The sequence below is a fragment of the Eptatretus burgeri genome, chromosome 14 (assembly GCF_056783735.1).
Source record: "Eptatretus burgeri isolate ZD-2024b chromosome 14, Ebu_testis_v1, whole genome shotgun sequence".
Classification (NCBI taxonomy): domain Eukaryota; kingdom Metazoa; phylum Chordata; class Myxini; order Myxiniformes; family Myxinidae; genus Eptatretus; species Eptatretus burgeri.
The window spans coordinates 56,239,021-56,251,494 of NC_140974.1; the positions used below are offsets into that span (position 1 = coordinate 56,239,021).

Consider the following 12,474-nt stretch of genomic DNA (forward strand, 5'->3'; position numbering starts at 1 on the left):
GCTAGGGGCACGGAGTGTGTGCGGCACACTGGGACATGGAGTGTGTGCGCTCGGGACATGGAGTGTGTGCGGGACACTGGGACATGGAGTGTGTGCGCTCGGGACATGGAGTGTGTGCGGGACACTGGGACATGGAGTGTGTACGCTAGGGGCACGGAGTGTATACGCTCGGGGCACGGAGTGTGTGCGCTCGGGACACGGAGTGTATGCGCTCGGGACACGGAGTGTGTGCGCTCGGGACACGGAGTGTGTGCGCTCGGGACACGGAGTGTGTGCGCTCGGGACACGGTGTGTGTGCGCTCGGGACACGGTGTGTGTGCGCTCGGGACACGGTGTGTGTGCGCTCGGGACACGGAGTGTGTGCGCTCGGGACACGGTGTGTGTGCGCTCGGGACACGGTGTGTGTGCGCTCGGGACACGGAGTGTGTGCGCTCGGGGCACAGAGTGTGTGCGCTCGGGACACGGAGTGTGTGCGCTCGGGACACGGAGTGTATGCGCTCGGGGCACAGAGTGCGCACGTGTCGTGTTTGCTGTGGCCGATCATGTGGACACAACACTGCACTCGTGAGGAAAGGGAGCACGAACCGCACGGTGGCTGGGTGGAGGTCCAGCGACACCTAACGCTCACCGATTGATGTTACAACTTCGTGAATGAAATTCTGGAGTTTTTAAACATTTAAACATTCCAAAGTTTATTTAAACATTCCGAGTTTCCGGAGCCACCGAGTCCAAACTGATCGATGAGGATCAACTCGTGGCACAGGTATCCGGTTCTTCCTCGAGACCCGGACCAGATCCCCAAGGTGAGCGCACAAAGAGCCCCCGGGGCAGCAGCCGACAAGTCGTCTGTCCGTCACGAGCTTGCACGACGTGGCCGGTGGGTCACGTGGGGGCGCTGGAGGTCCATCACCGCGGCCCACGGTACGGACCCTTCCCCGACAACCGGATCCCGCCCATCACAGCTCCACTACCTCCGGGGGCTCCTCCACACCTCCTCCGCTGGGAAAGTCCGCCGGGCTCGGGCGGCTGCGCGGAGGCGGCCAAGCTCGCCGGGCGGAGCATCGACCCCGAGACCCGTACGTATCGATCCGGATGTTCACGACGCGCGAAACGCGAATCGGGACGGGGCCATGAGATCGCCTCCCGAGGCCGATGGTCGCGATGTCGACCCGCGTCCGGAGTCGTGCGGCATCAACGATCCCAGCGGACTTCCGTCACCGGTACACAAAGGGCGCGCGCTTTTACCACGTGACGCGATGTGTCCCCGTATCGCGTCGTGTCGCCTTAATGGCGATCATCCTTAACCTGCCAGGATACGCGATCCGTCGCTCGGTGACGAGAACGCGCCGCGAGCCGTGCGGGGTGCGGGGTGCGCGTGCGCCGCACGGATCGTCCGCGGGGCGCGAAGTTCGCGCAAAAAAGGGGAAACTTTTTGATACTTTGTGACGTCATCGACCGATTGACCACGTGCGCGATCCGGGAACAATGCCGAGACCTCCCCCCCTCCCCCCTCCCCCCTCCCTTGTGGGTTCTGGCGACTGATTTTCCCGGTGTGTGTTTGCGCAGGATCCACTCGCTGCACGTACGATCCGCCCTGGTCACCTGGCACGGAAGAACGCAAGGTGAGTCGCTCGAGCACAAATGGCGCGCGTTTCCTTACGGGTACGGTTCCTCGATTCCCATGGTCCCTCGATCTGAGTCCCTCCTAAACCCCTCCCTTCGCGTGCAGCCGTTTGCCATCTCCGTCCGTGCGAGGATCCTCGGGCCGTGCGGCGCGTGCTCCATTGTCCTGCCCCGTGCACGGTAATCCAGCCCCGCCCCCCCTGAACCCCCACCGTGCGTGACACCACGTGCAACAACGGCTCGCTGTCCGGCGCCCCCTCTGTGTCCCCGGTGCCCCTTCGCACGCCGAGCGCTCTTTCGCCGCCATCAACAAATCGCTCCCTTTGCGCACCTGAGCCGCCGCTTCAGGTGAGCCCGAGTTTCGCGGCTCGTCGTGCTCCCAACTCGGACCTCATTCCCCGTTCCGTACGTGACGCTCCGTGGACTCGTTTGGCCATTGTTTCGGACCTGCGACGTGTTGTTAGCTCGGAGTTCGTGTGTCCGGAACACACGTTCCGGAGTTCGTGTTGTGGGGGGTGTTGTGGTGTTGTGGCTGCAAGAAGCGACGAAACGCGTGGACGCGACTCGTCCGTTTCGAGGGACCAGACGATGCTCTCGACTCGCAGTGACGACCGGGTGTCGGAAGGAAACCTTTGTCTGAAACTCCATGGTGTGCCCACGATTCGACGCCCCTACTGGCGACCCCTCGCCATGGTACCGCCCCGGCCTGTTTACAACGGGTACACCGTGGACCCTTCGATGAGCACAAGGACCCGGAGAGGGTCCGCGGTGTACGACAAGGAGTCGCGAGACGAGCCGGGTCTTAAGGGGCTTTGAGGGTCGTCATGGTGCGAGAGGGTCTTCCGGAGACATAGCGAAGGGCACAATCGCCCATTGATACCCCCAATAAAACGTGGTCATGTGATCATGATGGTGATGTGATCATGGTGGTGATGTGATCATGGTGGTGACGTGATCATGGTGGTGACGTGATCATGGTGGTGACGTGATCATGGTGGTGACGTGATCATGGTGGTGATGTGATCATGGTGGTGACGTGATCATGGTGGTGATGTGATCATGGTGGTGATGTGATCATGGTGGTTACGTGATCATGGTGGTGACGTGATCATGGTGGTGACGTGATCATGGTGGTGATGTGATCATGGTGGTGATGTTATTGAGAGTTATGTTGTGAAATCATCATGAAACACAGGTCGTGGCCAAGGGGGAGAGGGGAGAGGGGGAGGGGGAGGGGAGGGGATCACAGCGACTTCAAAACACTCATCGCCATCACCCAATAAGTTCGTGTTCGGTAACAGTTGTTACATCTGATGGCGTCACGTGTTCGTCCAACAGGGGAAGCCTTGGCTCGTTTGGTGGGGGATGGGAGGGATGGTTAAACTCGCGTCCAAGAGCGCTCACCGCTCCCCCTCCCCCACTCACCCCTCCCCTCCACCACTCCACCTCACCGTTCCCCCCCTCCACTCTCTTCTCCCCTCCCCCACCCTGCACTATCACGTGGTGTCTCCATCAGATTGAACGAGCTCAATGAGATCCATAAACAAATTGCATACACTGTACGTGCTGCTTCCCCCCAGCAACGATCACGAGGCGGGATAATGGTGGTGGGGGGTGTTCACTGTGCGGGGGTGATCGTGGTGTGGTACTGGTGCTGTGATCGTGGTAAGGGGGTGATTGCACTGCACTAATGGTGCTCTGATGTGCGTATGGTGCTGTGTGGTGCTTATGGCACTAATGTGCTTATGGTACTGTGTTGTGCTTATGGTGCTGTGTGGTGCTTATGGTGCTGTGATCGTGGTAAGGGGGTGATTGCACTGCACTAATGGTGCTATAATGTGCGTATGGTGCTGTGTGGTGCTTATGGTACTGATGTGCTTATGGTACTGTGTTGTGCTTATGGTACTGTGTTGTGCTAATGGTGCTGTGACGTGATTATGGCGCTGATGTGCTTATGGTACTGTGGTGTGCTTATGGTACTGTGTTGTGCTTATGGTACTGTGTTGTGCTTATGGTACTGTAATGTGATTATGGTACTGTGATGTGATTATGGTACTGTGGTGTGCTTATGGTACTGTGATGTGCTTATGGTACTGTGATGTGCTTATGGTACTGTGATGTGCTTATGGTACTGTGTTGTGCTTATGGTACTGTAATGTGATTATGGTACTGTGATGTGTTTATGGTACTGTGGTGTGCTTATGGTACTGTGTTGTGCTTATGGTACTGTGTTGTGCTTATGGTACTGTAATGTGATTATGGTACTGTGATGTGATTATGGTACTTGGTGTGCTTATGGTACTGTGATGTGCTTATGGTACTGTGTTGTGCTTGTGGTACTGTAATGTGATTATGGTACTGTGATGTGATTATGGTACTTGGTGTGCTTATGGTACTGTGATGTGCTTATGGTACTGTGTTGTGCTTATGGTACTGTGATGTGCTTATGGTACTGTGTTGTGCTTATGGTACTGTGATGTGATTATGGTACTGTGTTGTGCTTATGGTGCTGTGATGTGCTTATGGCACTGTGTTGTGCTTATGGTACTGTGTTGTGCTCATGGTGCTGTGGTGTGCTTATGGTGCTGTGGTGTGCTCGTGGTGCAATGACGTGCTTGTGGTGCTGATGTGCTTATGGTGCTGTGCTGTGCTTATGGTGCTGTGGTATGCTTGTGGAGCTGTGATCGTGGTGTGGGGGTGTTCATGGTGTTGGGGTGATCGTGCTGCGCTTGTGGTTCCATGATTGTGGTGCGGGTGTTCATGGTGTGGAGGTGATCATGCTGTGTTCTCGTGCAATGGTGTGCTCATGATGCTGTGATTGCTTTGCGGAATGTTCACAGTACAGGGGTGACCGTGCTGTGCTTGTGGTGCTGTGATCGTGGTGCAGTGTTTTCACGGTGTGGGGGTTATCATGCTGGGCTCATGGTGCTGTGGTAGTGGTGAAGCGTTTTCACGGTGTGGGGGTTATCGTGCTGTGCTCGTGGTGCTGTGATAGTGGTGCAGCATGTTCACGGTGTGGGGGTGATGTGCTGCTGTGATAGTGGTGCTGCGTGTTCACATTGTGGGGGTGATCGTGCTTCTCTGATAGTGGTGCGGCATGTTCATGGTGCGGGGGTGATCGTGCTGCGATAGTGGTGCAGCATGTTGACGGTGCGGGGGTGATCATGCTGTGATAGTGGTGCAGCGTGTTCCCGGTGTGGGGATGATCATGCTGTGATAGTGGTGCAGCATGTTCACGGTGTGGGGGTGATCGTGCTGTGATAGTGGTGCAGCATGTTCACGGTGCGGGGGTGATTGCGCTGTGCTCATGATGCTGTGATAGTGGTGCAGTGTGTTCACGGTGCGGGGGTGATCGTGCTGTGCTTGTGATGCTGTGATAGTTGTGCAACGTGTTCACGGTGTGGTGGTGATCATGCTTTGCTTGTGCTGCTGTGATAGTGGTGCAGCATGTTCACGTTGCGGGGGTGATCGTGCTGTGCTTGTGGTGCTGTGATAGTTGTGCAGGATGTTCACAGTGTGGGGGTGATCGTGCTGTGATAGTTGTGCAGCATGTTCCCGGTGTGGGTGTGATCGTGCTGTGATAGTCGTGCAGCATGTTCACCTTGCGGGGGTGATCGTACTGTGCCCGTAGTGCTGTGATAGTGGTACAGGATGTTCACGGTGTGGGTGTGATCATGCTGTGATAGTGGTGCAGCATGTTTACGGTGTGGGTGTGATCGTGCTGTGATGGTGGTGCAGCATGTTCAGTGTGTGGGGGTGATCGTGCTGTGATTGTGGTGCAGCGTGTTCACGGTGTGGGGGTGATCGTGCTTTGATAGTGGTGCAGCTTGTTTCTGGTGCCGGTGGGTGATCGTGCTGTGGTAGTGGTGCAGCATGTTTACGGTGTGGGGGTGATCGTGCTGTGGTAGTGGTGCAGCATGTTTACGGTGTGGGGGTGATCGTGCTGTGCTTGCAGTGCTGTGATAGTGGTGCAGGATGTTCACGGTGTGGTGTGATCATGCTGTGATCGTTGTGCAGCATGTTCACAGTGCGGGTGTGATCGTGCTGTGATCGTTGTGCAGCATGTTCACGGTGTGGTTGTGATTGTGTTGTGATAGTGGTGCACCATGTTCTCGGTGTGGGTGTGATCGTGCTGTGATAGTGGTGCAGCATGTACACGGTGTGGTTGTGATTGTGTTGTGATAGTGGTGCAGCATGTTCACGGTGTGGGTGTGATCGTGCTGTGATAGTGGTGCAGCATGTTCACGGTGTGGGTGTGATCGTGCTGTGATAGTGGTGCAGCGTGTTCCCGGTGTAGGGGTGATCGTGCTGTGATAGTGGTACAGCTTGTTCACGGTGTGGGGGTGATCGTGCTGTGATAGTGGTGCAGCGCGTTCACGGTGTAGGGGTGATCGTGCTGTGATAGTGGTGCAGCTTGTTCACGGTGTGGGGGTGATCGTGCTGTGATAGTGGTGCAGCGTGTTCCCAGTGTGGGGATGATCGTGCTGTGATAGTGGTGCAGCATGTTCACGGTGCGGGGATGATCGTGCTGTGATAGTGGTGCAGCATGTTCACGGTGTGGGGATGATCATGCTGTGATAGTGGTGCAGCATGTTCACGGTGCGGGGATGATCGTGCTGTGATAGTAGTGCAGCATGTTCACGGTGTGGGGGTGATCGTGCTGTGATAGTGGTGCAGCGCGTTCACGGTGTAGGGGTGATCGTGCTGTGATAGTGGTGCAGCATGTTCACGGTGTGGGGGTGATCGTGCTGTGATAGTGGTGCAGCGTGTTCCCGGTGTGGGTATGATCGTGCTGTGATAGTGGTGCAGCATGTTCACGGTGCGGGGGTGCTCGTGCTGTGATAGTGGTGCAGCATGTTCACGGTGCGGGGGTGCTCGTGCTGTGATAGTGGTGCAGCATGTTCACGGTGTGGGGGTGATCGTGCTGTGATAGTGGTGCAGCGTGTTCCCGGTGTGGGGATGATCGTGCTGTGATAGTGGTGCAGCATGTTCACGGTGCGGGGGTGCTCGTGCTGTGATAGTGTTGCAGCATGTTCACGGTGCGGGGATGATCGTGCTGTGATAGTGGTGCAGCGCGTTCACGGTGTAGGGGTGATCGTGCTGTGATAGTGGTGCAGCTTGTTCACGGTGTGGGGGTGATCGTGCTGTGATAGTGGTGCAGCGTGTTCCCAGTGTGGGGATGATCGTGCTGTGATAGTGGTGCAGCATGTTCACGGTGCGGGGATGATCGTGCTGTGATAGTGGTGCAGCGCGTTCACGGTGTAGGGTTGATCATGCTGTGATAGTGGTGCATCATGTTGACGGTGCGGGGGTGATCATGCTGTGATAGTGGTGCAGCGTGTTCCCGGTGCGGGGTGATCATGCTGTGATAGTGGTGCAGCGTGTTCCCGGTGTGGGGATGATCATGCTGTGATAGTGGTGCATCATGTTGACGGTGTGGGGGTGATCGTGCTGTGATAGTGGTGCAGCATGTTGACGGTGCGGGGTGCTCGTGCTGTGATAGTGGTGCAGCGCGTTCACGGTGTAGGGGTGATCATGCTGTGATAGTGGTGCATCATGTTGACGGTGCGGGGGTGATCATGCTGTGATAGTGGTGCAGCGTGTTCCCGGTGCGGGGTGATCATGCTGTGATAGTGGTGCAGCGTGTTCCCGGTGTGGGGATGATCATGCTGTGATAGTGGTGCATCATGTTGACGGTGCGGGGTGATCATGCTGTGATAGTGGTGCAGCATGTTCACGGTGCGGGGATGATCGTGCTGTGTTTGTTGTGCTGTGCTGTGCTCAAGGTGTTGTGATTGTGGCACGGGGTGTTCATGGCACCGTGATGGCGCTGCGGTCCACAGGTAAACGTTGCGGTCGTTTGCGGTTTACATTGTGTTAACGACTTGTCGTCCCTCAAATTGACCGTTTCGTTTTCCTCCAAGCAAATGAGTTTGCTGCAAGTTGATACGATGCGGTTGAATCGTGTCACCAGAATAAATGGACAATGTGTTCGCCATGCGGTGTCCATAACGTCCTTGTGCAACTTTAAACTTTTCTAACTTTTGATGTCCACATGATAGATGGACACAATCTGTAAATTGCGGACAAAAGCAGAATTCATAAAGTTTTGTTGGTGTTGTTATTATTGTAGTTACCTTCACCACGACGTGCTGCTCTGGCGCATGCTCCGATACCTGACCTTCACCACTGAAGGTGAACGAGGTGATGTTTTCACTCCTCTCTGTTTGTTTGTTACTTGCAACATCGAACATTTTTCAACTATATTGGTTCATCGAATTTGTTATTGTCTGACTGTTTGTCTGTTTGTCACCTGCAGGTCACAATTCTAAACCGATCTTCACAAAACTTCACCACATGGTAGAATTTGTCAAATGTCAGAAGCCTGTTGTTTTTTGTTTTTTTTAGGTCAAAAGGTCAACCTTGACCAAAGGTCAACAACTTCGGTGGTATTTCTGAAATCCTAAATTTTCTTCCGATTGACTTGAAATTTTAAGAGGATTTATATTCGATGTCAATGAATTCAACCAGCCAATTATTTTGGAGGTCAACGTGGTCCAAAAGGTCAACATAGGCCAGATTTCTAAAATTGTCAATTTTCATCCGATTCATTTGAAATTTGAGGAGGAGTTGCATATTTGGTCATTTAATTCAACCACTTATTATTTTTGAGGTCAAATTTGTTTCATGGATTTTGAAAGTATCGTGCTCCGCACGACGACGTCTTCTTGTTTGTTCGTCTATCTGTTTGTTTGTCCGTGAGCAGAATGTCTCGCAAAGTTGTGGACGGATTTGGACGATATTTGGTGGAGATGTTGGGTGTGTGACAAGGACAAATTGATTCGATTTTGGTGAAGATCCAGATCCGGATACGAGAATTTAAATAATTTATGGGGCTATGTAAAACTGTTGTTTCCTCATCAAAACCACATTCTTTGGATGAAGTTAGGGTGACTATCACAATTCCACAATGATAACGGCACTCGGTAGAGCACATTCCTCCACCAGGCTGAACAGTTTTTGTTTTGTATCCCACTGATAGGCCAGATCTGCATCCAGACTTGAACCAAAATCTAATCGGCTTGTTATTGTCACTCCGTCACTCATCAACATAGGTTTGTCATACCCCATCCACAACTTTTTGAGATATCGTGCTATCCATCAATGGTGAAGAATCACTTTTAGAATTCCAGTAGTCAGATCTAGATCCAGATCTTCACCAAAATCTAATCAGTTCGTCCGTGTCACACACCGAACCTGGTGCAGCATGCTCACGGTGTGTTTGGTGATCGTGTTGTGATAGTGGTGCAGCATGTTCACGGTGTGTTTGGTGATCGTGTTGTGATAGTGGTGCAGCATGCTCAAGGAGTGTTTGGTGATCGTGCTGTGATAGTGGTGCAGCATGTTCACGGTGTCGGGGTGATCGTGCTGTGATAGTGGTGCAGCATGCTCACGGTGTGTGGGTGATCATGCTGTGATAGTGGTGCAGCATGTTCTCGGTGTGTTTGGTGATCGTGTTGTGATAGTGGTGCAGCATGTTCACGGTGTGTTTGGTGATCGTGTTGTGATAGTGGTGCAGCATGCTCACGGTGTGTTTGGTGATCGTGTTGTGATAGTGGTGCAGCATGTTCACGGTGTGTTTGGTGATCGTGTTGTGATAGTGGTGCAGCATGTTCACGGTGTGTTTGGTGATCGTGTTGTGATAGTGGTGCAGCATGCTCAAGGAGTGTTTGGTGATCGTGCTGTGATAGTGGTGCAGCATGCTCACGGTGTGTGGGTGATCGTGCTGTGATAGTGGTGCAGCATGTTCACGGTGTGTTTGGTGATCGTGTTGTGATAGTGGTGCAGCATGTTCACGGTGTGTTTGGTGATCGTGTTGTGATAGTGGTGCAGCATGCTCACGGTGTGTTTGGTGATCGTGTTGTGATAGTGGTGCAGCATGCTCACGGTGTGTTTGGTGATCGTGTTGTGATAGTGGTGCAGCATGTTCATGGTGTGTTTGGTGATCGTGTTGTGATAGTGGTGCAGCATGCTCAAGGAGTGTTTGGTGATCGTGCTGTGATAGTGGTGCAGCATGTTCACGGTGTCGGGGTGATTGTGCTGTGATAGTGGTGCAGCATGCTCACGGTGTGTGGGTGATCGTGCTGTGATAGTGGTGCAGCATGTTCACGGTGTCGGGGTGATCGTGCTGCTGTGATAGTGGTGCACAAAATTGCATCCGGATCCGTCCATAACCTTTTGAGATGTCCTGCTCACAGACAGACAGCCAAAAAGCGATGAATGCATAACCTCCATCCTCCTTCATTGGTGTCGGTAATTATGCTGCTTTCATGTACCATTTATAGTTTTTTTTTTGTCTCATGTATACATCAAGTTATCAATGTTCAAAGTTGCACAAGGATGTTATGGACACCCTGTATGTTTAGTTCGGTTAAACCATGCCCGACTTCTCGTGTTTCTCTGAACATCTCGATCCTGCAATGCCTCGTGAAGCTCTGGCAGAGACAGCTTGCTTTCACTTTTTACCCTATCCATCCAGCACATATATATCTATATAGACATACATATGCTTTGTAATGTCATCTCATTCCACGTCACGGTGTTATATTCCATCGAGCAACTGCGGTCATCTTTCGCTTTTTGAACCTTTTGTTCTTCCCAGTCACGGGAAAGCCAATCACGCGAGCGATGTGCCACCGGCTGGACGGCTGACTATCTTACCGTGCTGTTTGTAGTGCCGGCGTCAAGCACAGGTTCCTGCCTCGGACGAGAACTTCCATTACGATGAGAGAACAGGTGAGAACCGCCGCTTGGAGCATTTTGAGTGTCGAACGAGATGCGTGCGGGGACGTACGAGGTGGTCCGGTTATCCTGAACCACTTCAAAGCCTTGGAGAATTTTCGAATGTAGTTCACCACAACTGCAGCACAATATCGACAGTAATGCTACCACTCTGATCTGTTGGTTTATTTATTTATTGTTGTTGTTGTTGTTGTTGTTGTTGTTATCTGTACGCCATCACAAACCTCAATTCCAGATACTAGCGAGGAACCTGTCCCTACGGATGGGTTATTTCTCCCAGAATGACGGACAGGATGATTCCCCCAGAGGTACGGACAGGATAATCTCCCCAAAATTACGGATGGGTTAATTGCTCCAGAATTGAGGTATTTTATTGTGACAATAAATACCCCCTTCCTTCCGGGAATGGTGCTTTATGATACATATTTACAAGGAGGGAATTGGGGTGCTCCCACCACCCTGAGCCCCAGGGATGACGAATGTTTTTTTTTTTAACCCCCTAAAAGCAACACCCTGAGTTCAACCACCAGTTTGACTCATTCCGTCTGCCAGTTCAGGAGTGTTTCTCGAAGTCAAACAAACACAAACAAACAGACACTTCTTGAATGATTGCATGATCATGATTATTTGTTGTTGTGACAAAAGGTTATGTGATCTTCAGCCCAAAATCATGAGACCTAACATGGAAGGAATGGCCTGAGTGGGTCACGGATTCTATCAGGTCCATTCATACGAACAGGTACGTCGATTGGATCAGGTCCATGGATTCGATCAGGTCCATTGATATGATCAAGTCCACAGATTGGATCAGGTCCATGGATTCGATGAGGTCCATTGATATGATCAAGTCCACAGATTGCATCAGGTCCGTGGATTCGACCAGATTTGATCAGATCAGGTCAGTATATGATCAGGACAGGACATGGATTTAATTCCAGATGGGAAATTTGAATACAGGCTCATTCAGATATTATTTTTGGGTTAAAAACAAAACAAAGCTCTCGTTTCTCGCCATCAGGTGCATGTGGCTGCCGAGGCAGTTTCACTGGCTCGGAGGCACAATGCTGGGTGGGTTGCCACTCTGACGCAGGATTCTCGAATGGCTCATTTGTGCCCACATTTGGTACTCATTTTTGCTGGCCTCAGAACGATGACAGGCTGAGTCAACCCACCTCGTGTTACCTTTGGCACGACGGGGGCTTGAATTCATGACCTTAAGATCATAACCCAGCCATCGTTTTTACGTTCCCAGCTCACTAATTTGTTTTACACCTTGGGTGTGTCATGTATGTTGTTCAAGCCGTCGAGCTCCTCCACAAGCTTCGACTTCGCAGACAAAAATACGCAATTTCGACACCTATGGAAACTGCACGCAAAGCCTCTGCTGAGCGGATCGAACCCATGGGGTGTACGATGGAGGGAAATTATCGTAATTGTTGTTTTATTTAGCACAGCACAGAGCGATGTGGGTCATACAACTGTGGATCACGATGAGGCCTCTTCAACTGTATTTGCATCATAGATCATGATGAGGCCTTTTCAGCGAGATGGGCATTTATTTATTTATTTATTTATTTATGCATATGCATCCTGTGGCCGATTGGCTGCATCATTTTTCTGGAGTCATGACTGTGCCACTGATGCAATGCCCCTGTTACCAGCATACTGGTGCTCATTTTGCCGACCTAGGAATGATGACGGGCTGAATCAACTCCACCAGCTGTTAGTTCAATGGCCCGACAGGGGCTTGAACTCAAGACCCGAGGAACTTAAGCCAGCCACCTTAACCCTCAAGCCAACACCAGGCCTCGCTAGATGTGCATCATGGATCATGATGAGCCTGTGATGGATCATGATGTGGCCTTTTCAGCTTGACGTGCACCGATTAATAGCATTAGTTTCTCCATAATGCCCGTTCTTCTCTCCACACGGCAATCCCGTAAAGCCCTCATTGTTATAGACAATGAAGAGCAAACAGGTGGCAGGTGCAAGTTACACTTCTGTCGGTGCTCCAGCAGTTTCTCTTTCACCTGATCTACCAATCCCGAC

At 52.1% G+C, this 12,474-nt stretch overlaps 1 protein-coding gene across 19 annotated transcripts in view; it reads left to right on the forward strand.

The window, feature by feature from the left end:
- The first annotated feature begins 922 nt into the window (after nt 1-922).
- Nucleotides 923-12,474, forward strand: part of LOC147013256 (DNA (cytosine-5)-methyltransferase 3A-like) — an 86,771-nt gene continuing 75,219 nt past the window's right edge. For 9 of the 19 annotated variants that reach the window (XR_015051251.1, XM_085854938.1, XM_085854940.1 and 6 more), the window contains exons 1-3: nt 1,095-1,220; nt 1,567-1,622; nt 10,359-10,419. Coding sequence is in view for 18 of the 19 variants with exons in the window: in XM_085854938.1 (XP_085711064.1) it covers nt 1,131-1,220; nt 1,567-1,622; nt 10,359-10,419 (207 nt within the window). In the remaining variant the exon portion in view is untranslated. The other 10 variants (XM_085854950.1, XM_085854956.1, XM_085854951.1 and 7 more) reach the window with 10 other exon arrangements.